Below are 24472 nucleotides of genomic sequence, written 5' to 3'. Positions count from 1 at the left end.
CACGGACTTGGACCAGAGCAGGGCGCAAGGGGTCAAGGAGCTGCTTCTTCAGAGAGCAGCCCTCAAATTCAACCGGACCAGCTACCTCTTTGCTTCAGAGGAAGGAGCAGAGTGGAGCCAGAGGAAGAGGAGGAAGGGAGAACAGCTGGGAAGCATGGGGCGGGGCTGCTGCCCAGGCGAGGCCTGGCCTCACTCGCACCCACCCTCGAGGGGCAGAAACAGCCTTTCACAGGGTGAAAGGAGAGAGCTCAGGCCTAGGGAGACGGCAGGGACTGGACATGCTTCAAAGTGGGTTCCCAGGAGTGTCAGGCCCCAGGAACCTCAGAGTCACCCAGGGACAGGCATTCAGAAAGTCCCCTCCCTCCCTGGGGCTGTGGGCGGGGTTAGAAAAAGGTTTCAGTTTTGTTTCCTAGTCTGCTAAGGAGGAAACTCATCAGGAAACCTCCGGCGGTGGAACGTGGAGGGAGACTTCCAGGTGTGCGGGAACTGGTAAGAAGCCACTTTCTCCAGCAGCTCGCTTGAGGCAGGCTATCCAGCAGGGTGATGGGAGAAGGCTGCTTCTGATGCCAGGAGACTGTGGTCCTGTGCCAAGAAAACACCCAGGCGGGAAAGGGGAGGGTTGGGGAGGGGCGGGGAAAGCAGCAGACCTCTAAATAGGCTGGTCAGTGCTGTGCAGCTTCACAACATCCCCCCAGCTCAGCTATCTGGGGCTTTGGGGGTCGGCCCTGAGGTTGAATAGCCAGGGTAATTATCCCTAAGGGCTTCTCCTGCTTGTCATTGCTTAGTCCTGACTTGGGGTTCTGATAAGGCTGTCTTCACACCAGTCTGTGAAAGAAAGTGGCCAAGGAAGAGTCCATGTCACCCTCACCTGCAGAGGGGCTGGGTAGACAGGTAGGGGGCCAGGACCATAGGGCTAAGTGGGGGCGCCTTTCGAGGCATAGCCTCACTCCCTGAACCCCTCCTGTGGCAGGAACCTGAGTAGAGCCTCCCCAGAGAGCTTTGCTCCAGTCAGGCCTTTTGAGATCTCTGGCTTCTGAGCCAGCTCAGGAGAAAAAAGTGAGGGAATGGCCCAGGCAGAGTGGAGCAGAGAGAACAGAAGGGGAGGCGAAAGCACGCATGTGCAGCTCGGGCAGCTTGTCAGATCAAGAGCAGTGATGTCCCCTGTGCTAGGGATTCGGACGTGAACCTCTCCTAGACATCTAGACCTTTAGGGCTACAGCCTCTGAGTTTCTTTTCATGTAAGCTGCCACCAGCAAGAGTTGATGGAAGTGGAAAGTGTCATTTCTTGGTGATGAGGACTGGTAGAGAAAAGCACCCTGCCTGGGAAGCAGAAGGGCCTTGCACCCTCTCTAGTGGTTACCACAGGTGGGCCCGGGGGCAGGGGACAGGTGGATGGCTTCTCAGTCCCTTGTTTTGGAAGTTCTAAACGTTTCCGCCCTTGGAGGAAGTATAGGTGTAGGAAGGCTGTGTTACTAACTTGGGACCAGCAGGTACACCAGAAAACAAGAAAAAAGATTTGGATTTTGTTATTTCATTTTTATAACAGCTTGATTAAAGTATTATTGACATAAACTGCACCTCTTTAAAGTACCATTTGACACTTTCTCACACATGTTATATACCTGTGAAACCACCCCACAAGCCAGGAAATGAAATTCACCATCACCCCAAAACCTCCCTGGGGGCCCTTCCAATCCCATCATCCTATTTCCCATGCTGACAGCCTCTGGAGAGCCAGCCCTAGGTGTGAAGTCAGACTCCCTGCTTTACATGCTGTCATTCTTCCCCCTTGTTCTCGTAGCAGAAGCAGCGTGCCCTCTGCCCACTTCATCATCCATGAAGCCCACTGCCTGCGCTTCCTGGTCTTTTGCTCCAAGTGTGAGGAGCCTGTCCCAGGGGTGAAGATGGAGGAGCATTGTGAGCAGAGGCACACGCAGGTGAGCAGGTGTCAGGAGAGACAGGACCTGAGGGCCGGGATCTGTCTGCCCTGCAGCAACTCAGAACTCACACAGCCCCCTGGGGACAAATCATGTAGTCCCTCCAAGTTCAAACCCAGTTTGTGAAAAGAAAATGCTAATCCTGTTTTTCTCCAGCTAAATGAAATCTACTCCTTTTTCCAACTTTTTCTCTTTTTTCCTTTCTTGGTGTGTGTGAGTGTGTGTGTGTGTTTGGAGGGGGCTTGAAACAGGGCCTTACTGTGTAACACAGGGTGACCTTGAACTCTTGACCCTATTGCCTCAGTCTGCTAGGTGCTGGGAAGACAAGTGCATGCCACCATGCCCAGCTTCCAGTCCTTTCCCTGCAGGCTTATGAGTCTGACAAGGCAAAGGGTTCCTGTTTCAAGAAAGGTAAATCTTGTGAGATTCAAGAAGAGGCAGAGCCGGGGATTTAGCTCAGTGGTTCCAGCGCCCTGCCGAGCAAGCGCAAGGTCCTGAGTTTGATCCCTGGTACCAAAAAAAAAAAATCTTCAAGAAGAGGAGAAACAGGAAAGGAGGCCCCCAGAAGGCAGACACACTCGGCTCATTTTTCTTTCCTGCTTTTCCATGTCTCTGTCTGTGTTTAGGTCACATGTGTGATGTGTCAGCAGAGTGTGCAGAAGTCCTTGCTGGAGTTGCATGAGGTGAGAGTCAGGCGTGATCCTGGGAGGAGAGGGAGAGGGGAGGAGAGGCCACTCCGTTCTTATCCAGCTGGGCTTAGAGAGCGGGGGAGAACCAGCCACCTTGGGCGCACAGGTCCTCCTGTATCTGATGCTGGACAGAGGACTTTCTGTGCTTCGAGAGTCCAAGAGAGCTTGTATCTCCGGCCCTTGCCATCATTTTCTGTAATTGGTTTCAGTTCCCTGGGGAGATGGGCTCCTTCCCCTGACCTGTCCTCCATCCCAGTGACCAGTGATCACATCCTTCCTGCTGCCTCTCACAGACCAAGGAATGCCAAGAGCGCCCTGTCAAGTGCAAGTTCTGTGAGCTGACCGTGTACTTCAGCAAGCTAGAGACCCACGAGTCCCACTGTGGCAGCCGAACTGAGCGCTGCCCACACTGTGACCAGCTTCTCTTGCTCTGGCAGCTGGCCCAGCACAAAGATGTTTGTCAGCGTGAACAGGCTCTGCTCAGGGAAGGTGAGCAGCTAGGAAACGCTGGAGAGGAAGAGGGAAGCTCCGAGCCCCAGAGCCTCTCTTAGGTGGAATGCAAAGGCCAAAATCCCCCAAGGGGGCCAGGTGTGGTGGTGCACACCTATAATTCCAGCTCTTGGGAGGCTGAGGCAGGAGGATTGCTTCGAGTTCCAGGCCACCTGGCCCACATAGTGAGTTCAAGGCCAGTTTGAACTGCATAGCGAGACCCTGCCTCAAAAAACCAAAAAAACAAAACAAAACAAAAACCAGGGGCACAGAGGAAAAGGGTACTTATTGCATATGTTTCAATTAAAGTGACTATTCTAGCTCTGCACCATGCACCAGGATGACCTTCTTATGTATCTGCTGTGGTCTTTACATGACTACTCCAGGGAGACCGAGGGCGGGGTGGGGTGGGGGGGCAATTGGAGAGCTCCACAGCCCAGTGAGGAAGCCATGATGAGCCTTAGAAGTAGAGGCCTTCTTTGAATTCCTCCTGCACAAACCTAGCCTGGTGAGAGCCACCTGAATCCTTTTATGGATGGGAAACCCACACTGAGAATGAAGCAGGGGCCCACTAGAAGCGGAAATCAGACTGGATGTTTAGGTTTCCCAGCACAAAATCTACACCTTTGTCCACCATCAGTGATGAACAGGAGCCAGCTGTGGCCCCTCCTGGCCTTTGGGCCTGTGTGTGGCTCCCTGGTGTCCCTTCATCTCCTTGTGTCCTAGTTACCTCTTTCTGATGGCTCATTTACTGAGGACACAGCCATTAGGATGCAGGGTCTTGTGTTGTTGACTTTGCTGGTTGTTGTGGTATCACAGTAACATGGGGAGAGAGCCTAAGATCTCTGAGACCAAAATTATCTCCTAGTAAATAATCTACCCCTAGTCAAAATTGGCCAGTGAAATCCTGGAAAGTGGGAAATTCGTGTCTCTTTCTTTCGTTCCAATGTGCTGAGATGTCATACAACCAACACAGTCAACCACACAAACTTCAGTACAACATGGCTTCAACACAACCTTGTGTACAACTGACACCTGTTTAAGTCACGGAGCTTGGAAACTGATAGAGTGAAAGAGTATTTTGACACCTGCGTATATGACTCCCTTCGTTGTCTTAAAAAACAGCTCTGCTCCAGGAAAACGTGTCTTCATCAGAGTTTCATGCTACCCTGGGGGCACACCGTGAACACAAAGGAAATGATATGGGTGTTTATTTGTTTGTTTGATATTTTGAGGCAGGGTCTCAGTATGTAGTTCAGGCTGGCCCTGAGCTCACTAGCCCAGGCTGGGCTCCAACTCACAGAGATCCTCCTGCCTCACCATATCCAGCTTAACATGGTTCAGCTGAGGGTTGCCCACATGGCCGAGAGTGCTTGCTGTGTGGGAAACCAAGACCAGGCAGGCTGGGGGCAGTTCATGCTCATGAATACGGGCCATGTGGCCAGTTGGGGAGAGTTAGGGTGGCCATCCTCAAGGGCAGTCATTTGTGGTGTTGTTTCTGTGCTTACCCAGGAAAAGGATCTGCAGTTCCTGAAAGGAAAATCTACTGTAATTATTGCAATGAAATGATTACAGGAAGTAAGCACAACCACTATATGGTGAGTAGCAATTAGTCATTTTCTAATGGTGCCAATATCCAGTTCATAGTCCAAAAAGCGTAATTTTTGAAGGAAGATTCTAGCCAAATTTTACATAACACAGACTTTTTAAAAACATTTTTTAATGCTTATTAGCACATGTTTGCTGTATATAGTGATTATTTTTATTGTGAGTTGGTACATGCACATAATCCAACTTAATTCCTTTACTTCCCTTTAGCCTCCCCTTCGCCCCCCATTTCTAGTTTCTCTTACCATTTGCAAAGGATCTATCTCTATTTTGTATTATCTTTGATTTTGCTCTTTAAATTATTTATTTCTTATTTATATAAGAAAAAAATCATGTGATATTTGTGCCTGTGTGTCTGGTTTATTTCGCTTAATATTAGGGTCTCAAGGTACATCTATTTCCTATAAATGATTCAAATTTATCCTTCTTTATGGCTAAATAGTATTCCATTGTGTCTATATGCCACATTTTCTTTATCCATTCATCTGCTGGTGAACGTATAGGCCATTTCCAAGATTTAACTATTATGAGTTGTGCTGCTATAAACATGAGTATGTATGTATCACTATAGTATGATATCTTAACTCTTTTGGGAATATACCCAGGAGATGTATAGCTGGGTCGAATGGAATTTCTATTTTTAATTTGTTGAGGAATCTCCATACTAATTTCCAAATGGTTGTACTAGCTTACATTCTCACCAGCAGTGTAGAAGGGTTCCTTCCCCCCGCCCCACAGTCTTTCCAGTATTTATTTGATTTCTTGATGATGGCCATTCTTTCTAGAGTAAGATGAAATCTTAGTGTTGTTTTCGTTTCCATTTCTCTCATGGCCAGTGATGTTGAGCATTTTTTCATGTGTTTATTGGCCATTTGTATTTCTTCTGAGAAGTGTCTATTCATTTTAATTGCTTATTTTCTTGATTGGGTCTTTCACTTTAGGGCAGATTATTAAAAGTGCCTGTGGCTTTTGTTTGTTTTTGTTTTGTGCAAAAATAGATCTTAGTGAATTCTTTAGGTGTATTTAGCATATATAATTGGTCTTCATTTGTGCCCAGCCCCTCAAGGAGTATCTTTGACCAATCCTGGTACCCCTGACCACATTTGACTGTCTCCAACCTTAGGTCTGGACATTGATATTGCAGTTCGGTACCTAGTATGGCCTGCTTGACTGTTTTCTGCCCAAGTGGTAGTCTTCTCTATTAGACTGTGAGCTCCCTGGAAAAACTGAATGGTTTTCTCCATCTTCCAGTAATAAATATCAGGTCTGGATACAGAAAGGGGACTCTGCTGAACTGCAATGATGTGGTTGATCGTTGATTGGTTTTGCCTGTGACCAACTCCCAGTCTTGTCCCTCCATAGCCCTAAGTGCCTTTTAGTACATTACTGTGCCAAACTGCTCCCTTCTTCTGAACTTATCATAGCTTCTCTTCAAGGAACTCCACTTCTTCTTGGGTAGAGATGTTTACTTTTCTAAACTTCAATTCATAGAACTAGAGAATATTAGAGCTAAAGAGACCTTAGAGATGTTCCAGATCTTTGCTTTTTTTATTACTGTAGTAAGATACGTCTAAAAATTGCCATTAGTGACATTCATTTGAAATATTACACAGCCCTCACCATTATCTGGAGAATGTTCCAGACCATTTTCATCACCCCAAAAAGAAGCCCTAAACTCATTAGCAGCTATTCCCCATTCTCTCTTCCCAGCCACTGGCAATCACTAATATGCTTTCTGTCTCTGTGGATTTTCCTATTCTGGATATTTCAAATAAGTGCAGTCACATCATATGTGGTCCAATGTGACTGGCTTCTTTAACTTAGCATAACAATTTCAAGGTTCATCCATGTTGTCATTGTACCATGCATCAGCACTTTATTCCTTTCTGGCCTTTTTATGAAGCTAACTACTCCCCTTCACAATGCCCAGATTGGCAACCAAAGAACTTGCAAACTTTCTTGAATGTGGCAGAGAAGTGCATAGCTATAATAAACATAGAACTGGATTTGTGGTCAGAAACCCTGAATTTTCATTCTGCTCTGCTGCTTACCAGCTGTGTAAACTCTATCAGCTTCTTTCATATTCTGTGAGAAATGGGGATAAGAATGTATCTATTTGAGCATGGAAAGAAGACATCCACAATCACTCACCGCCAGATCCACCTCCCTACCAGCATCCACACTCACACACGCGGCCTTCCCACCTGTTACCAAGGAGAAGCAGTGTTCCTGTGAAAGCTCACCCCGACTGGTGCACTGCAGCCCTTCCCTCCTGCTACACCAGCCCATTGCCAGATTGCCCCAGAAATCCCCCAACCTGTCGACGTGGAGAGACGAATTGAGCTGTACTCAGAGACAACAACAAAAATGTCAAAACAGTTCACTCCAGTGCGTTCTAACATTTTTCATAATCATGAGTTATCAAAGAAACAAAACTAACAAATACGTGTATCAATGGTTCTCTCTTCGCCCTTGCATGGAAAACATTTTTAAAATTTGACAAGTGCCAAAATAGTGTACGTTAGGTGGTTTCACAGTTCTCGGTCTTTATATTGACAGGACACCCTGAGAAACTTCTCTTATATCCATTTCCTGCCACTTATCTTTTGTGTTTTCCTTTTTTTTTTCATTAGTACATATTTGTCATACATATTGATCACATCCATCGCAGGGAATTTGTACATGATATATCTTAATTCTTATTTTTCTCCCATTCCCCTCCCCACCCTTCAACCCTTTTTCCTTCCCAATTACAAAAGCTTTGTTTCCATTTTTCACTCCATTCTCTTTTTTTCCTTTTCCCTTCCTTCCCTTCCCTCTCCCTGTTCCCTTGTTCCCCTTCCCATTTGAACATGTTCTTCCTACTTTCCAATATCTATCCTCCGTTATGATCCTTATTTACCCTTTGGGTTCCTCACACAAGAAAAAAAATGCAATATTTAAATTTGTGTGTCCGATTTATTTCACTTAAGATTATGCATCCATTTTTCTGCAAACGACTCATTTATCCTTCTTTATGGCAGAGTAGTGCTCCGTTGTATACAAATACTGCATTTTCTTTATCCATTCATCTTTGATGGGCCTATGGTTGGTTTCCAAGATTTAGCTATTATAAACTTCACTGCTATAAACATAGTATGCATATATCACTGTGGTACAATGCTTTTAACTCTTTTAGGAAGCTGTCTGGAAGGGGAAGAGCTAAGTTAAATGGAACCTCTACTTTTAGTTTTTTGAGGAATCTCCGCACTGATTTCCACAGTGGTTGCACCAGTCTACACTCCTACCAGCAATAGAGAAGAGTTCCTTTTTCCTCACAACCTCACCAGCATGTTATTGGTTGATTTCTTGATGATAGCCATTCTTTCTGGAGTGAAATGAAATCTTGGTGTTGTCTTAATTTGCATTTCTTAAATGACCAGTGATGCTGAGCATGTTTTCATTTATTTATTTGCTGCTTATACTTCATCTGAGAAGTGCCTATTCATTTCAGATGCCCATTTTTAGACTGGGTCTTTAAATTTGGGGAGTCTGATATTTTTGAGTTGTTTATCTATTCTAGATGTTAGTCCTTTGTCTGAGGAGTAGCTCGTAAAAATTTTTTCCCATTCTGTGAGTTGTCTCTTCACCCTATTGGTGGTTTCTTTTGTTGTGAAAAAGCTTTTTAATTTGATGGATCCCAGTTGTTGTTGTTGATTCTTTGTATTATTTCCTGTGAGATCAGGGTTTTGTTCATAAAGTTTTTGCTTATTCCTATATCTTCTAGAGTTTTACCTATTCTATATTCCAGCAGATTGTTTCTGATTTTATATTTAGATCTTTGATCCATTCCAATTTTAGTTTAATGCATGGTGAGAGATGTGGGTCTAAGTTCAATATTCGCATGTGAAAAAACGATTTTTCCAGCAGCATTTTTAAAGATGCTTTGTTCCAGTGAAAGTGATTGGCCCCCTTGTCAAAGATTGGGTGGCTAAGTGTGCTTAGAGTTGTTTCTGCATCTTCTATTCTGTTACATTCATCTTTGGATCTGTTTTTTTTGGGAGGGGGGTTGTTTTTGGTTTTGGTTTTGGGTTTGGGTTTTTGCCAGTACCGTGCTGTTTTTATCACAGTAGCTTTGTAGCATAACTTAAAATCAGGGATTGTGATGCCTCCTGCCCAACTATCATCTTGATTTCCTGTGTAACAGAATATTTGAACTAGTTGTCTATAGACACTGTCCCCATTTCTTCTTTCATTCTTATTTATACTCACTCCAATCTGGCTTTTATAACCAGCACTGTCCCCAACTTTACCAAAAGTGTTCTTTTCAAAATCAGTGGTGACCTTTGAATGGCTAAATCCAAAGCTCAGTTCTCAACTGTCATTTTATGAAGAGCATGTAACATCACAGCCCATCACTCCCTCTTCCTCAACTTACTTTTGGGCTTCTAGAGAACTACACTCTTCTGGTTTTCAATAACTTCAGTGGTCTCTCCTTCTTTAGCCCCTCCAACCTCTTAATTTTTCAAGGACAAGGCAGGCTTAGTCTCTTGTCTTATTTTAATAGTGAAAAAAATGTAGGTTTAAAATTAGCCAGATGGAGTCAGATTAGATGATCCCAATTTTGTTGACAACACCCAAGTATCGTAACTAGGAGCCAGTGGAACACATCGCTACCCTCTGCCAGGCCTGATCAGCATATACCCTTGACCACATCAGCATCATAGACCATCTTCACAGCCTCTGTGAGCTGATGCTTGTTGGCCTTGACATCCACAGTGAACACAAGTATGTTGTTGTCCTTTGCTTCTTTATGTCTGACTCCGTGGTCAGGGGGAACTTGGTGATGGCATAGTGGTCAAGTTTGTCTTTCCTGGGGGCGATTCTCTGAGGATATTTGGGCTGCTTCCAGAGCTACAGTGGCTTGGGTAGCCGGAAGATGAGATGAAGCACAGATTGTGTGTGTGTGTTTATGTCTGTAGATTCCTTTCAGCACTGCCTTCTTGGTTGTCAACGCCTCGGTTTTGGATTCAGCTTTGGGAAGGGCGGGAGCTTCCTTCTGCACTTTAGGTCCCATCTTAGTCCCAGGTCTCTGGTCTCCTCTACATCTATACTCACTACCTCAGGCCTTTATTTCATCCAGTCTCTCAATTTTAAAAGTGCCATATGTAAGCAGACACTCTAAATTTTTTATCTCAGTCTGAACTTCTTAACCCCAAATTGCAGACTCGTGTGTCACCACCTATTCAGCATCTTCCCATGAATACTGGATAGACATCTCAATCGTAACCCATCTGAAGTGGTATCCTCACTGCCATTGTCCATCTCAGGTGGTGGCAGCACTATCTATCCTTCTAGTCATTCAGGCCACAACTTCAGGTGCATCCTGACTCCTCTCCTGTCCCTAGGAAGTGTTGGTGCCCTGATACAAACCACCAATATCTCTAGCCTGGATGCTGTGGTGGACTCCTCACTGGTCATTCTACTTCTCACCTTGCCCACTGAGTCTGTTCCCACCACAGTGGCTGACAGGATCCTTTAAAGACACCACTCACTTGTTTCACTCCTCTGTTCAAAATTTTTCACTGGCTCTTTCCTCACTTCCTTCATGCAGTGAAAATCCCTACCACGGCCTTTGAACTCCATGACCTCTGTGCCTCTTTCCCACCTCACTGCCTCCTGATCTCATCTACACTCTTATCCAGCTTGCTAGACTCCTCTTTCTTTCTTTCGAAACAATTTCGCTATGTAGCCCAGGCTAGCCTCAAACTCACAGTGATCCTCCTGGCTCCTGAATGCTGGGACTACAGGTGTGCACCACCATGCCCAGCCTCATGATTTCTTGAGCACACCATACTTGAGGGCATTTTCACTAAGGGCTCCCTCTGCCTAGAGGCCACCCCATCAACCCATCCCCCACCATATTCCTGGAGCTCTCACCTCCTTTAAATCTTTGCTCACATGGCAGCTTCTTAAGCAGTGTACACCTTTACAACCTATTTAAAATTGCAACCTGTCCCCAGCACACATTCACCACCTCCTTACCTTTCTCACCTCTTTTTTTTTTTTTTTTTTTTTTTTGAGACAGGGTCCCACTATGTAGTCCATTCTGGCCTTGAACTTACTGTGTATCCCAGGCTGGTCTCAAACCCACATTTACTTCCAAGTTTCTTCATTCTGTCCTCCTGATTTATTGCTGTCATTTATTGTGGTTAAATCAATATTCAGTATTACATTAGTGTGGCCAGGTAAGTATTGTAAATTGTTTGCCATATGAACTGTGATTAAATTTGCCCTCTTTCTCAACTTTTTGTTTTCCCTGGTTTTAATAATTGCTTAATTTTTTCATTTGCTTCATTTTCCAGATACTTTGACATCACTAAATTGTTCCTTAAAAATTCTACCAGACCTGAAAATTCCCTCTCAGTATAATTAAACACACTCTATCCATTTCATTCTGGGGACATGTTTTTCCCTACACCTGAGGAGTAGCTGTCATTCAGAGAATTTTCTCCACTCCTGACAGGGTTGGAGTTCTGTTTCCCAAATCTCAGGTCAGGTCTTCCTCTTTCTTGATTTACTCCTTGTTTGGTAGAACATAGCCTCAAATAGTTTCTTGAGAAAGAAAGCATAGTGGCAAATAATTTACACCTTATGTATCTGAAAATAATAGCTTGGATGGCTAGGAAATCTATAATTTTTCAAATTTTATTATAAAAATGAAGTTAGAGAGTTAATATGATTAACCCCTATGTATTCATCCCTGAGATACAATAATAAGCAAAAGTTTTCCACATTTGCTTCATCTCTTCTTTTGTTTTCTTCTCTTTTTTTCTGAAATATTTTAAAGCAGATATAAGATATACTATTACTTCACACATCATTCTTTAAGACATATGTTTAAAAGGTGATCTTTTTCTTAATTACAATGCCTTTCTCACTTTCAATGGTATTAACAATAGTTCTTTTCTCCCATCTTTTTGTGACTTCCATTTACCATGCTTGCTCATTACTGCTGCAGCTGCTTTTCCTCTCTTGCCTTCTATTGCACTGAACAAGTTTCCTGCCTTCTCTTCTACTGATTTGGCAATTTTACATTCTATTTATATCATTTTAGTAGTTATGAATGACATTTTAATATGAAAACTTGACTTAATAAGATCTAAAATGAACCATTACCTTCAGCCTTCTTACAAATATATGTGGTTTTGAAAACAGATTATTCTGATTCTCTCATCCTATTTTCTATGCAATGTTACCATAATTTTTCATCTTTCTTTTTACACTACCCTTCATTGATCATTAGCATTGTTATTTTTTGTTATACAACTCATACCTGTTTGTATATACTCACGAGTGTACCCTTCTCTTTGCTCATATTCTTTCTTGGATCCTCAGCTTTCTTGCTTGCTAAAATACATCTTTTAGTTCTTTCAGCCCAAACGTGTAAGTAGTAAGTCCTCAGCTGCCTGTAAATCAGCTTTCCCCTTGTGGTCTCGAATAATAGTTCAGCTAGGTGTATTTCTGCTATCTGAACTTGCTAGTGGCCACTGCTGCTCTTGGTTGTCATTTACTTTTCTTCAAGGTACATTGCTCCCGTGTGTTTGTAATTTGGGATTGTGAGTTTCTGTTTGGTGACATTCTACCTGTGAAAATCCGGTATAACCTATTTGGAGGCTGTGTACCCTCTGGAAGAATTTTGTGATCCAAATTTTTGTGTTTATTTTTCTGCTTGAGGATTTCTAGACCCTGCAGCTAATATAAATCTGAACCCCAAACACAAGAATGGTATGGGCCTGTGATTTTGAGTTTTTAGGGACACAAATTTTTATTCCCTACACTCAAATTCCACCCCAAGGTAGAAAACTTCTTGCCACTTTTCCTTTGTAATTAGCTGATTCTTTTCTCTTACCCACCATAATTTTTCCCTTAAGGATCCCAGCATTACACAGGGAAAGAGCAATCTTACTTCCAGTTCTCCACCTTGTGTAGATGGGATTTTCCTTCATCCAAGCCCCTAATTGTAATATTGACTCCACATTACTCCTATAACCTAAGTGTCAGATCATGTGATTAACCAGTATCTTAGTCCAGTTTTGCTGTTGTAACAGAATACTGCACAGAAATTTATACAGAAATTTATTTCTCACAGTTCTGGAGACTGGAAGTCCAAACTTAATGTGCCAGCCTTTGGTGTCTGCTGAGGGCCTTTTTGCTGCATCCTCCCATAGCAGAAGGCAGAAGGATAAACTAGTCAAATGCTTCATGAATCCTCCTTTATAAATCCTTAATCCCAGCCAGTAATGGTGGTGCATGCCTATGATCCCAGCACTGTGAGAGGCTGAAGCAGGAAGACCACAAGTTTAAGCCCAGCTTGGACAACTTAGGGACCTTTTGAGATCCTGTCTCAAAACTCAAACACTTAAAAAGTGGAGATGTAGTTTAGTGTGAAGGCCCTGGGTGTAAACCCTAGTGCTCTGCCAAAAAAACAAAATCCTTAATCCCATGAATGAAGAAGGTACCCTTGTAGCCTTGTAAAGTCCTCTTGCCGGCCCCATCTTTTAACACTATCACCTTGGCAACACCGAAAATTTGTGTAGAACATGTTCAAACTTTAGCAACTAGGCAGGCCTTCATTCCTTGAACTCAGTTTTCTTTCTTGCCATCAAATCTGATCTTGAATGCCTGTTATATTTTATTCATCATTTCTAAGTATTTGTAATGGGAACTTTTCAGGTTATCTAGTCAAGCATACCTTCCAACTGTTCAAACTGAAGCCTTTTTTTTTTGCATTTGCTGTCGTACAATTGCAGGATGACTGTTCTGCAGCCTCAGCCCTCCTGAAAAACCTGCTTAGATCCTTTCCAAGTCGGACTGGTGGAAATCAAACTCCCACAGCAGAGAAAGATGTCCGTCCAAAGACAAAAAATACAAACAGATTTCCTCTTCCTTCTGAAAATTCAACAAAACAAGCACCAAGAGAGAAAAGCAGGACCATGGATCTGCCTTCAGTATCTGAGCTCAAGTCAAGGACTGCCTCTCCTACAGGAAACAAGACAGCCTATGACATTCTGAGGAAGTGTTCACAGTGCGGCATCCTGCTTCCCCTGCCCACCCTAATGCAACATCAGGTACCTAGGCTCTGTTCTCTCCCTAGCTGGCTGTAAACCAGCTGGGCCGTATCTTAAATATCAAGTATCTGCAGGATATTTGCCCATGTGGCAGCTGGGGAGACCTTCCCTGTCTCCCCGCTCCCGTACATCCAAGTACACCCTCTCATGGCACTTGACACCTGCTTTTTTTGTGTCACCTCTCACAACTATGTCACCTTTGAAGGTAGAGCCAGATCTCTCATTTCTGTGTCTCCAGCTCCTAGCCCAAGGGCTGACACACAGCAAGTGCTCCGAAACTGTGGAGTAAATGAATGAAGCTGAGAGTGGCCAGTCTATCTTCCCCAAGGTATGGATAAAGCAGCAGAGGCCCAGAAAGCAGAAATGTCTTGTCATGTGGTGGCTAGCCTCTAGCACATCAAGGTTACAGCCATATTCCTCAATATCCGATTTTTCTCTGTCTCAGATTATTTTCTTGTAATGATAAGAACTGGCCTTAGAGGTAGTTAACCATCATGTGCCAGTTACATTACAGAGCACTTGATAAATGTTTAGTCTTCATTATAAGCAATAGATAATGTTTTAACATTAAACTGGGCAGAAAGGTACACTTCCTTCCCCGGGATTGTACAATGACAGAGTGGAAGAATCCAGTCCAGACTCCACATGTATAGCTCCAAAGCTTTTGTTCTTAAGCTCTGGCCTAAATGCCTTACTTGTTTGGTATTTTTTAAACACTAAAGTATTAGGTTTTGTTGTACATAATAAAGAAGATGTATTGTAGCTTGAAGAAGAAAAGTAAAGCTCATTATTCCCCACACCTATCCCAATGCCATGCCCTGGAATAACAATTTCAGCAGCCTTGTGGGTGTCCTTCCAAGGCTTTCTTTTCCCCTCACATAAACTCTAACAAATTGCTTGCTTTTTTTCCTCTACATATTACCTGAATGTGCTCATTACTCTGCCATTTTCCTTCTTAATTTAATATATGGTAGGTCCAAGTATTAGGTAGGCCTAAGTATTTTTTGAACTTCTTTATGCATATATACATATATATATACACACATAGGCATGTAATTTTACAAAAATTGACTAATTTTGTCTTGCTAGGGCCATTTTCTCTTGCCTCCCACCTTTTGCAATTTCTTGACCACCTTTATATAATAAGGTTGTCAGATTTAGCAAATGAAAATAGTGGTTACCCAGACAAGTTTGAATTTCAGAGAAACAAGAGGATTTATTAGTATTAGTGTTCATATTAGTATTAGGCAGTACTGTGGAATTAAACCAGGGGCCAGGGTGTTGGGGGAGATCCTCTACCACTGAGCTACATCCTCAGCCCTTTTTCTTTTTTATTTTGAGACACAAGTTTTCCAGGCTGGCCTTGAACTTGTGATCCTTCTGCCTCAGCTTCCTAAAGAGCTGGAATTACAGGAATTACAGGCATGTACCATCATGCCTGACAATTTTTTAAAAGTATAACTCTGTTCCATGCAATGATTCTTTCTCTAAAATTGAAATTTAAATGAGCACCCTGTAATATATTTGGCAACCCTACTATCAAACATACACAAATGTACACGTTTGGAGTACTGTTGTGCACATTTCTTTACATCATAATGTTATCATTTAGCTATACCCAAGTGAGCAGTGTGGCTCGTCATTGTTAATGGTTACGCAGGAGTTCCTGTTCTAAGTGTACAGTACTCTCCTGTTCTCCTACCCTGATGAAGATGGGCTGCTGTTAAACACCATTCGAAGCCTCCTGCCCCTCTCTTAGATTGGTGGGCTCTATGCTTCTTCCCTGCTGTCCACCCCAGTCTCCAGGCACCTGTAGCTCAGGGCTCTTGTTTGGGAACAGGGAACAGAAATATCCAGAGTTATTTCAGAAACTAGCACTTCCTCCTCGAAATATACTGAACTTTTTATATTCCTTTCTTTAGGTAAAATGCAGATGGTTAGCTTCCTCAAAAGGAGAGCAAGTGAGAAAATCCAGCTAGATTTGGAAAGAAGAAGTACTGTGAATTTGGAAGATCTCCTGTTTGCACCAGCTTCCATGGTGGTCTCTGCTTATGAAAGGAGATGGGTTTTATTCCTTCGTATTTAGAAGAAAAAGTTTGCGCTTTAAGTATGTTCCCTCTTTTGAACAAAGACATTGGTTTGCTCAAGGGCTCCAGGTAACCAGGAGAAAAAAAAGATTCCAGTTCTTCTGGCTTGGCATTCTGGTTAAACTTCCAGCTGGGGTGCCTAAGAGACCCCAGCTTTGTCCCTGAAGAATAAAAACACTTTCCTTGAAAGCTTCTTGTTTACCTTCTTGGATTCCTCACCGGTTTTCCAGGGGAAGGGCTGGCAGAAGGTGGACAGCAGGATGCAGCTTCGCAGAGGAAGGCAGCGAGGTCCAGGGGGAAAAGGAGAAGGAGAAACACCAGGGAGAGAGATGAGGACATCCGTCGTGGAAGGCTTTGGGAGGGAAGGTGGCTGGGGCAGCCTGAAGATGCTCTCTGCCTGTAGGTAAACCGCTTTTACCTTTCTGACCAGGCCCTGGGGAGACCGCTTGGGACCCCAGCTCCTGCCAAGGCAGGGAAGGGCCAAGGAAGTGGGTAGGCTGTGTGCGCCCCACCCTCCCAAAATTGGAAAGGGAAAGCATTCCTCAAGCTTTGTTACCTTCCTGTCAGGTTTGCTTGGGGGACTTTGCCTAAGGAGAGAAAAGCAGAATACGGGGCGTGGCTTCCTAAAGAGAGCCGCACACACTGGGCCTCTCAAGGCTCAGCTGGACCCAGGGGCTGGGTCAGGACTCGCCAGGTGGTGGACTGAGCTGAACTTCTTCCTTGCGTGCAGGGGCCACTCGGCGCCTTCCAGGACACTGCGCAAGGCCCGTGGCGCCCTCTGCCCTCGCGATCCACTGATCTGGCCGCTCCCGGGGTTGGCCTCCTTGCACTGTGGGGCTGAGGAGAGCGCCAGGGACGGCAAGGCGTCACAAAGAGGGTGCAGCGCTGAGCATTTAGCTGAGCAGCTGAGCGAGGGCAGCTCGGCCCCCGCCCCACCCCGAGTGCTCACAATTGGCATCCGAGCAGCAGCGGGCGGGCGGACGGAAGAGGTAGGCGCCCTGCCGTCCTTGCAGCCCAGACGGGGCATAGCCCAAGCAAGCGACCAAGCAGGCACAGGAGCCGGTAACTGGTGAGCGCATGCGACAGGGGGCCACCTCCTCCTGGAAGTGACTTTTGGCTACGGGGTCTCCCGGCCACCTCTGCACTGCTTGGGTGATGGGACATCCTTAAGTTTTCTTCCTTGTTGGCAGCTACGTGTAAGAGTGGACTTGAAAGTCCTAGGCTGGATTCAAATCCCACCTCCCGCCAGGCGCGGTGGTGCACGCCTATAATCCCAGCACTTGGGAGGCCGAGGCAGGAGGATCGAAGCGAGTACAAGGCCAGCCTGGGCTACATAGTGAGTTCAAGACAAGCCTGAACTGCATAGTAAGACTCTGTCTCCAAAAAAAATCCCACCTCCCCACTTTGAGAAACCGTGTTAACCTTCCAAGACCTCCATTTCCCCATTTGTAAAATGGATGCATTCACATCTTTCTGGCAGGTATGGCACGGAAGTACCTTGGCACTTGTACAGCATTTCCTATGTTTTAGGCACTTTTCTGGGCTTTCCCTACACCAGCTCTTTGAATCTTCCCAACTAAGCTACACTGTCTCTTGCTGGTGATAGGAGCTTTGGAGGAACTCGGTAGAGTATATTTATGATTTGGGGCCTCCTTGAAAAAACTTTTCTAGCCCATCAAAAGTTCTTCCAGCCCATCCCTACTGCTTACATGTCTGATGATTCTCACCTGTGACTTTGTCTGTGATTTTTAGTTTAGCTTTTTTCCCTCCGTGCTGGGGTTGGAACCCAGGGCTTCACACATGCTGGCAAGTGCTCTACCACTGAGCTACACCACTGCCCTTAGTTTTTCCGGTGCACCTTTACACACCTTCATTCATTCTGTGCACAGCAGAGGCCTCCAGGCTTGGGCCCTTTACCACCAATACAAGAAATATCCCAGTTTTCTCATTTCTGAAATGTGTAAGCACCGACTGAAAAGAAGAATGAGGATGTCACAAGCCCCACAGAGAGTGTGTCCCTCTGAAAGAAAGACAAGGATACAAATAATGTGCAGGGATGCTCACTGGCCAGGAGGGATAGAGAAGGAGACAGGCTGAATGCGGAAGTGGGGACTCAGAACTGCCTGGATCCTTGGCCGGGGGGGGGGGGGGGGCTGCCATTCTATCCCCTACAGAAAGCTGTCCAGCTGGGCAGGGGAAGGCCAACTGGAAGCGGGGCCCACTTTGCTCAGAGAGCAGTGAGGGAACAAGAAGGGAAGTGGGAATAAAGACCTGAAGAAGGCCCCTAGGAAGCCCCGCAATACACTCCCTGAAGGGTGCTCACTGCCTCTATGATGTTGGTGGGAGCCAGAGAAGGCCTAGGACTATCACAGGAGAGAACGGGTAGAGGAAAGGCAGGGAGACCGGAGGTCCTATTCAATAGACACAATGGATGAGATATACAGAATCACAGAGTTGAATCCAGACACATTTGACAAACATGTACTAACAAAAAGATTTACATCAAACTCACTTAGATAGTTGCCTGTGGTGTGTGGAAAGGGGCAATGGAATGGGACAGAAAGTTAAAAGGGAATAAATGAATAAATAAAACCAAAGAGGTATCATGCACAAATAATATCTTGGATTGGGAAATAAGATTAATTTACCCCCCTGCACCTGAGGTCCAAGAAGTGGGGGGGTAGGGAAAAAGTCCAAGAGAAAGAAAAAGCCAAGGTTCTAGCCTGGGCCTTGTTACTAACTGGCTGTGTGACAAGTAATTCACTTCGCCTCTTGGGGCTCTAGTATGGATCTCTGAAAAGAAAGAAATTTTCAGTTCTATTTCCAGCCCTGTGGTTTTATTGACCACGATCAATAATCTTGGATTTGCTTGGGAAAGTATCCAATAAAGGATGTGTAGAGTAGTCAGTCTTGGATCTGGAAGTGTGGAGGTTGGGGAGAGACAAAAAACCAAGAGAAACTTTAGCAGGGGAATGTTTGAAAGCAAAAACATGTGAAAATTTCACCAGATGGTTATAAAATCTGACTGATGGCTCCACATATTGGAGAGTTCTCAGCCAGCCCCTCTTTGGGAACCCTGGGTCTGGCTGGTAGGACAACTTGCAAGACAACAGACAGTCAGAAACCTTTCAGTCCTCCCCAGTTCTGCCTTTACCAGCTACCAGTGTGTGTCCTCAGAGGAACTCACACACCTATCCTCATTCCCATCATCATCCCCAGGCTTGCTCTTGACCATTTGCTCTCCATGCCCCATAGGTGTCCCTTCTGCACCTCAAGACTTACCACATCGTCTCTACCCAGGTGACTCCCACTCTGTGGCTCTCCATGACCTCAGCTGAGGTTCTTCACCTTGTTCTGCTGCTTATACCTCTTAAATGTAAACCCAACCATCAGCAAAATGAAGCTCCAAGCATACAGTGGCCCTCATCCTGGAAGCCTTGTCAGAATTCCTAAGTCTTAGGGAGAGGAAACAACAGAAAACCTGCCCTCCAGGACAGTCTTTATCACATCCTTGATCCAGCATCTCCTGCTTCACCCACTGTCTCCAGCACCTCCACTCCCTGCTCACTTGCAAGTTCAGACCTCCAAACAATTTTTAGTTCCCTGATTATGAATGTATGACACACATTCACAATTTTATGGCTTTGCACATACCATTCCCTCTGCCTGGAAGGCATCCATTCTCTCACCACCGCCACTAGGCCAACCTGGTCTGCCTTGCAGATCCCACTCTCCTTCAAAACCCAGCTTGGGGGTGGCCTCCTCTGAGCAGCCCTCTCCACGTCCCCCTTACCCAGGCAGAATCTGTCTCCCCCATTTGTGCCATCCTTGCACCATGACAATGCATGGACCTTTTCCCTTCTCTCACCATATTGAAACTAAGTATTGATCCATGTCCCCAGATAGTCTTACAGGTGTGCTGTGGCACAGGTGGGCTGTGTTGTGAACACCAAACCACCTGCCTGTGGCACTGTGCCTAATGCTGTACACACAGAACCACGGAGACATTTTGTACAATTGAGTCTAATTTCCGTTTGGCTACTAATGGCTCTTCCTTTTTACTCTCCACAGAAAACAAGTGATTTTTTATCTTTCTTTTTTTTCCCTTTTATTTTATTGGTACATTTTAGGTATACAATATTAGTTTTTCTTTCTTAATTTTTGGAAGCCCTGCTTACCACACAGCTGCACCGTGCCTCTGGATTCTTTGATGGATGAAGGAAGTGAACTGATCCAGCCCCAAGACCAGAGCTTCTGGGCCACTCTACCCGATGTGTGCCTGCGCCGTATTTTCTGGTGGCTGGGGGACAGAGATAGATCCAGGGCGGCCCTGGTCTGCAGAAAATGGAACCAGATGATGTATTCAGCCGATCTGTGGCGATACAGGACCATCACTTTCAGTGGGAGACCTTCCAGGGTACACGCTTCAGAATTCCAGTCAGCTCTTTGGTATGTTAAGAAATTTGGTCATTATTTAGAATGTCTAGAGATCAAATTCCTGAATCCTTACAATGCTGTCTTGACCAAGAAGTTCCAGATCACCATGAGAGGTCTTCTCTCATGCCTGGGCCGAAGTAACAACCGTCTGAAGTCACTTTCCATCCAGGACCTGGAGCTAGATCGCCTGGTTTGGAGGAACAGCATCAAGAACTCACTCATCAAAAGCTTGAGCTTCTTCTTGAAAAAAATGGGCAAGTACCTGGACTCCCTCAGCCTGAAAGGGGCCAGGCTGACTGTGGAGCAGGGCTGCCAGATACTGAACTCCCTGAGCTACCTACAGAATGAGAGTGCCACCTCGGACCTTAACATCGAAGATTACTTCAGCCACCGCCTGACTGTCTACAGCAGCCCCCAGTTCAACAAGACCATGGCCACATTCCACAACCTGGCAACCCTGACACTCAACTACAACTGCATTTCTGACGAGCTGCTCGAGAACTTGGCTGCTAACAATGCCAGTACCCTCCGGACCATGTATATCAAATGTCACATTTATGACCCCCATGGCCAAGTCATCTGGGGCATGTCCTGGGCCAAGCTGGCCAGGCAGGCCAGCAACCTGAAGGTGAACTTCTTCTTCGAGCGTGTCATGAAATATGAGCGCTTGGTCCGCATCCTCCTGCAGGAGATCCCCATCAGGAGCATAAGCCTGAGAAGCTGCTATTTCAGTGACCCTGACTGGTCCATGCGGCCCACTCTGACAGACCTCCTGCCTACCTTCCGGCACACCCTGCAGGTAAGTAGGAAGTGGGGCCCAGGGAGGCTTGCAAGCAGCGACTGCCATCAGGTAACCTGTTTCCCCAGAGGAAAGCTTGCTAATCCCACACTGAATGTATATGAATTGTTACCAGACTAAGCCTCCCCATGTCCTCAAGATCGCAGCAGAAGACAAAAAGTGCTGCTCACTTTCAACACGAGACGTAAGGAATGCTCTGATTGGTGGTCAACCAAGAAAAGCCCCTATACCCATAGCTCAGAGGTGTGAAGCTTGAGCCAAGAGCCTTGCAGGTGACCTTTTCTCCACAAGGTTGCAGCAGCACATGAGGGATCATGTGGCTCCTACATGTCACCTACAGTCACTGCTAAGCAAAGGAACTGTCTGGTTCCACCAATGCCTGGTAATAAACCAGACAGAGGGGCTGGGGATTTAGCTCAGTGGTGCCACCTCCTGCCTCGCAAGCACAAGGTCCTAAATTCAATCCCCAGTACCAAAAATAAATAAATAAATAAATAAATAAATAAATAATAAACCAGACAGAAAACCAAGATTAACTTAGGAAGAACTTGGAAGTCCTGGAATGTACCGTAATGTGAGTTTTACCACCTATAAAATCAGGATTATTTTGTCATTCCTCAGGGCCTTGTTATCATTGTCACAATTGACATTAATAGGAATAAATGTCACTCCCAATGTGGAGGGGTTACAAGACTCTAACAGCTTATTTATATTCACATAACTGTGAGGTGGGCAGGGTAGATGATCTCAGTGCTACAGAAGAGCTTTAAGTTTGGTGGCCTGCCCACAGTGACCCAGCCACTTCACTGCAGGGCTGAGACCAGCACCTTGGTCTCTGGATTCCAAATATTCTGCTTCCAAATTCTAGGTTTTGCAAACTTGCATGAGACCACAATCATTCTCAAATCTCTTCCTTGAAGATTAAACATCTAGTTCCCTGTCTTAAAAACTCCTAAACTACCACAGCAATAGGCCCAAAGTTCAGCCATAAAGATATAAAGATGTTACAGAATGACCCAGCCAGTCCTGCCCACACACAACTTCCCCTTTGGTGCTTTTCCAGAAATTAACTTTTGAGTTCAACAACAACCATGAGTCGCTTGATGAAGAGCTGCACCTCCTCATCCTCTCCTGCAGGAAGCTGTTTTACTTCAAAATCTGGGCTTTCCTTGATGTTAAGTTTGTGGAGCGGATCCTGAAGAGCCAGGAGGAGGGGCAGTGTGCCCTGCGCACACTCAAGGTAAGAGCCCCTGGTGGTTTTGTGGGTCAGAGCAGGGCATTCGGGCCTGGTGCTTCTGCTCTGGGATCCAGGTCGGGGGGAGGGAGGGAGCAGGGAAAGCCAATACACCTGAATCTGTCCACTGTAGGGGAACGATTTCACAGAAGGGAATTTGCAGCTCCCTTAGTGCAGCCAGCCTGCTATAGCCCCAGGCTCCACATCTGTGGACTCAGCCAACTGTGAATTGAAATTTTTTAGGGATTAAAAACAGCATCTGTGCTGTCCTTGTTATTATTCCCTAAACAACAGAGTATAACAACTATTTACACGGCATTCACATTGTATTAGGTATTATAAGTAACTGAAAGATAAAGTATACAGAAGGATGTGCACAGATTCTCTGCAATACTATGCCATGCCATTTTATGTATGGGACTTGAGCCCCCCTGGATTTTGATATCCATAGAAAGTCCCAGAACCAATGCCCCACAGGTACCAAGAGACAACCATAATTGAGTTTGGGCTTTTCCTGATCCTGCCAGCAACTGTATGTATAGATCATTTAGATCATGGTTGGGTCCTGAATGATGTAGTCACTCTGTGTGTTGGGGGGTTGTTTCTTTATTGACGCAGGTGAAAATTTATATAAACAGATATGAGACTAATGAAGAGGACAGGACCTTGCAGGAAATTCACAGAAAGTACAGAGATCTGATCGATTCGGGGATTAACTACTTTGTTATCACTTACCCCATGATGTAAAGAGCCTCTTCAGAAGAAGGAAGCTAGGAGCACTTTGAACTTGAAAATCCACTTCTCGGAGAACTACACTAGGGGCACCTCCACCGCATCCCTTTTTCTTCATTCTCTTTTTTGCCCATTTTATACCAACATGAACAGCTGGGCAAAGGCTGGGACTACGGTTATGTGAAGGCCCCCGATGACTTTAAAGTGCTATCTTTACCATCTATCTAGGGGTGATTTCTCCTTTTGTTGTTTGGTTTTGCTTTTCTGATGCCCATGTTTAGCCACTGAACAAAATACCCAAAGCTGCTCAATATAGTTTCCTATTAGGGGAGCCTGACTCTTGGTCACCTGAGCTCCTGAAAAGGTGTGTGACCAGCCAGTGAGTAAACAATCTACTGACCAATATCGCCAGATATTGGAAACCCTTACATCCGGGCTGATCTTCATGTGAAACTGGCACTGACGTTGACTGGGTCTGATTGTCCTTGGCTGAAGCAGGGAAATCTCCACTTTCAAAAGGAGCCTGATCAGAGCTGGAACTCCCTTCCTTGGAAGGAACTAAGGCCCTGATTCATCAGCCTCGGGTACTTAGACCTCCTTCTTTGGCTTTGCTGTGTCTCCTTTAGTTTCCCATCCAGGCCACAAGGTGTCCATCCTGGGTATGGGGTGGAAATGGAAGTGGTCATTACACTCACATTCATGAAGAACTTGTCATGGGGAAATGTTTCTAAGGCAAAGTTCAGTAAAAAAGCAGAACATAAAAACTGTTTAATATGACATCAATCATTTAAAACATATCTAACGATTTTTTTAAGTCAAAGAAGAGAATTACCAAAAATGTTAAAAATTATTTCGGTGGGGGAGGGGTAGAATTATGGTTGGTTTTTATTGTCTTTTTACGTTTTTCCATATTTGCCAACTTTTTTTTAACTACAAACAGATATTATTTTTATAATTAGGAAAAGTCTCCTATGTTTAAAATAATGAATAATTATAAATTCCTGAGCTGGTGTTATATACATATATTGAAGATTTTTGTGCACATAATTGCATGTTATTCTCTTTTTCAACAGATGTAAACTAATAAAATATCAGGATACTTTAATAAGTGACTCACTTTAGATTGCGTGTCTTTTGTGTGCTGTATGTGTCCACATTTGTGCATTTTAGACCCTTGTTAAAATTCCTATTTAATTAGAGCTTTGCAATTTTCAATGCATTTTCACAGTCACTCTCTCACCTGACTCCCCCTACAGTGCTGTTTGGCAGACATGGTTGGCATTTCACTAACTCAGATAAAATTTGACTGATAAGATTTGACTTCTCCCATCTGTGAGAAGCTCCCGGATC

General features: G+C 44.8%; 2 protein-coding genes across 4 annotated transcripts; both read left to right on the top strand.

Annotated features, from left to right (window-relative positions):
• The first annotated feature begins 258 nt into the window (after positions 1 to 258).
• On the top strand, positions 259 to 16109 carry Xaf1 (XIAP associated factor 1). Its single transcript, XM_021238319.2, has 7 exons — positions 259 to 489; positions 1802 to 1937; positions 2564 to 2620; positions 2920 to 3115; positions 4628 to 4713; positions 13516 to 13833; positions 15756 to 16109. The coding sequence occupies exons 2-7, from the start codon at positions 1905 to 1907 to the stop codon at positions 15810 to 15812; spliced, it is 747 nt and encodes a 248-aa protein (XP_021093978.1). The 5' UTR covers positions 259 to 489; positions 1802 to 1904; the 3' UTR covers positions 15813 to 16109.
• A 666-nt stretch (positions 16110 to 16775) lies between these two features.
• Fbxo39 (F-box protein 39) lies at positions 16776 to 24163 on the top strand. 3 transcript variants are annotated; one of them, XM_021238431.2, is made up of 4 exons: positions 16776 to 16989; positions 20051 to 21156; positions 22220 to 22396; positions 23029 to 24163. In XM_021238431.2, exons 2-4 carry the CDS (start codon positions 20131 to 20133, stop codon positions 23032 to 23034), a joined length of 1209 nt encoding a protein of 402 aa, XP_021094090.1. In that variant the 5' UTR covers positions 16776 to 16989; positions 20051 to 20130; the 3' UTR covers positions 23035 to 24163. The 3 variants fall into 3 exon arrangements, with proteins under 3 accessions (XP_021094090.1, XP_012932215.1, XP_087047796.1); XM_013076761.3 differs by having other exon boundaries at positions 16785 to 16989; positions 23009 to 24159; XM_087191670.1 differs by lacking the exon at positions 16776 to 16989 and adding an exon at positions 18782 to 19220 and having other exon boundaries at positions 23009 to 24159.
• The last annotated feature ends 309 nt before the right edge of the window (positions 24164 to 24472 follow it).

Source organism: Heterocephalus glaber, unplaced genomic scaffold, assembly GCF_053883595.1.
Source record: "Heterocephalus glaber isolate CG9 unplaced genomic scaffold, H.glaber_assembly_v1.0 deba00001564, whole genome shotgun sequence".
Lineage (NCBI taxonomy): Eukaryota > Metazoa > Chordata > Mammalia > Rodentia > Bathyergidae > Heterocephalus > Heterocephalus glaber.
The sequence above is the reverse complement of the archived record's forward strand: the minus strand, read 5'-3'. Positions and strand labels throughout refer to the sequence as shown.

Bases quoted from the DNA above. Each gene is read 5' to 3' on its own strand.
- Xaf1 (XM_021238319.2), top strand. From the start codon at position 1,905: ATGGAGGAGCATTGTGAGCAGAGGCACACGCAG. The intron at 1,938-2,563 runs GTGAGCAGGTGT...GTCTGTGTTTAG, and splicing joins GTGAGCAGAGGCACACGCAG to GTCACATGTGTGATGTGTCA. The intron at 13,834-15,755 runs GTACCTAGGCTC...TCCTTTCTTTAG, and splicing joins CCACCCTAATGCAACATCAG to GTAAAATGCAGATGGTTAGC.
- Fbxo39 (XM_013076761.3), top strand. From the start codon at position 20,131: ATGGATGAAGGAAGTGAACTGATCCAGCCCCAAGACCAGAGCTTCTGG. The intron at 21,157-22,219 runs GTAAGTAGGAAG...GTGCTTTTCCAG, and splicing joins CCTTCCGGCACACCCTGCAG to AAATTAACTTTTGAGTTCAA. The intron at 22,397-23,008 runs GTAAGAGCCCCT...TTATTGACGCAG, and splicing joins GTGCCCTGCGCACACTCAAG to GTGAAAATTTATATAAACAG.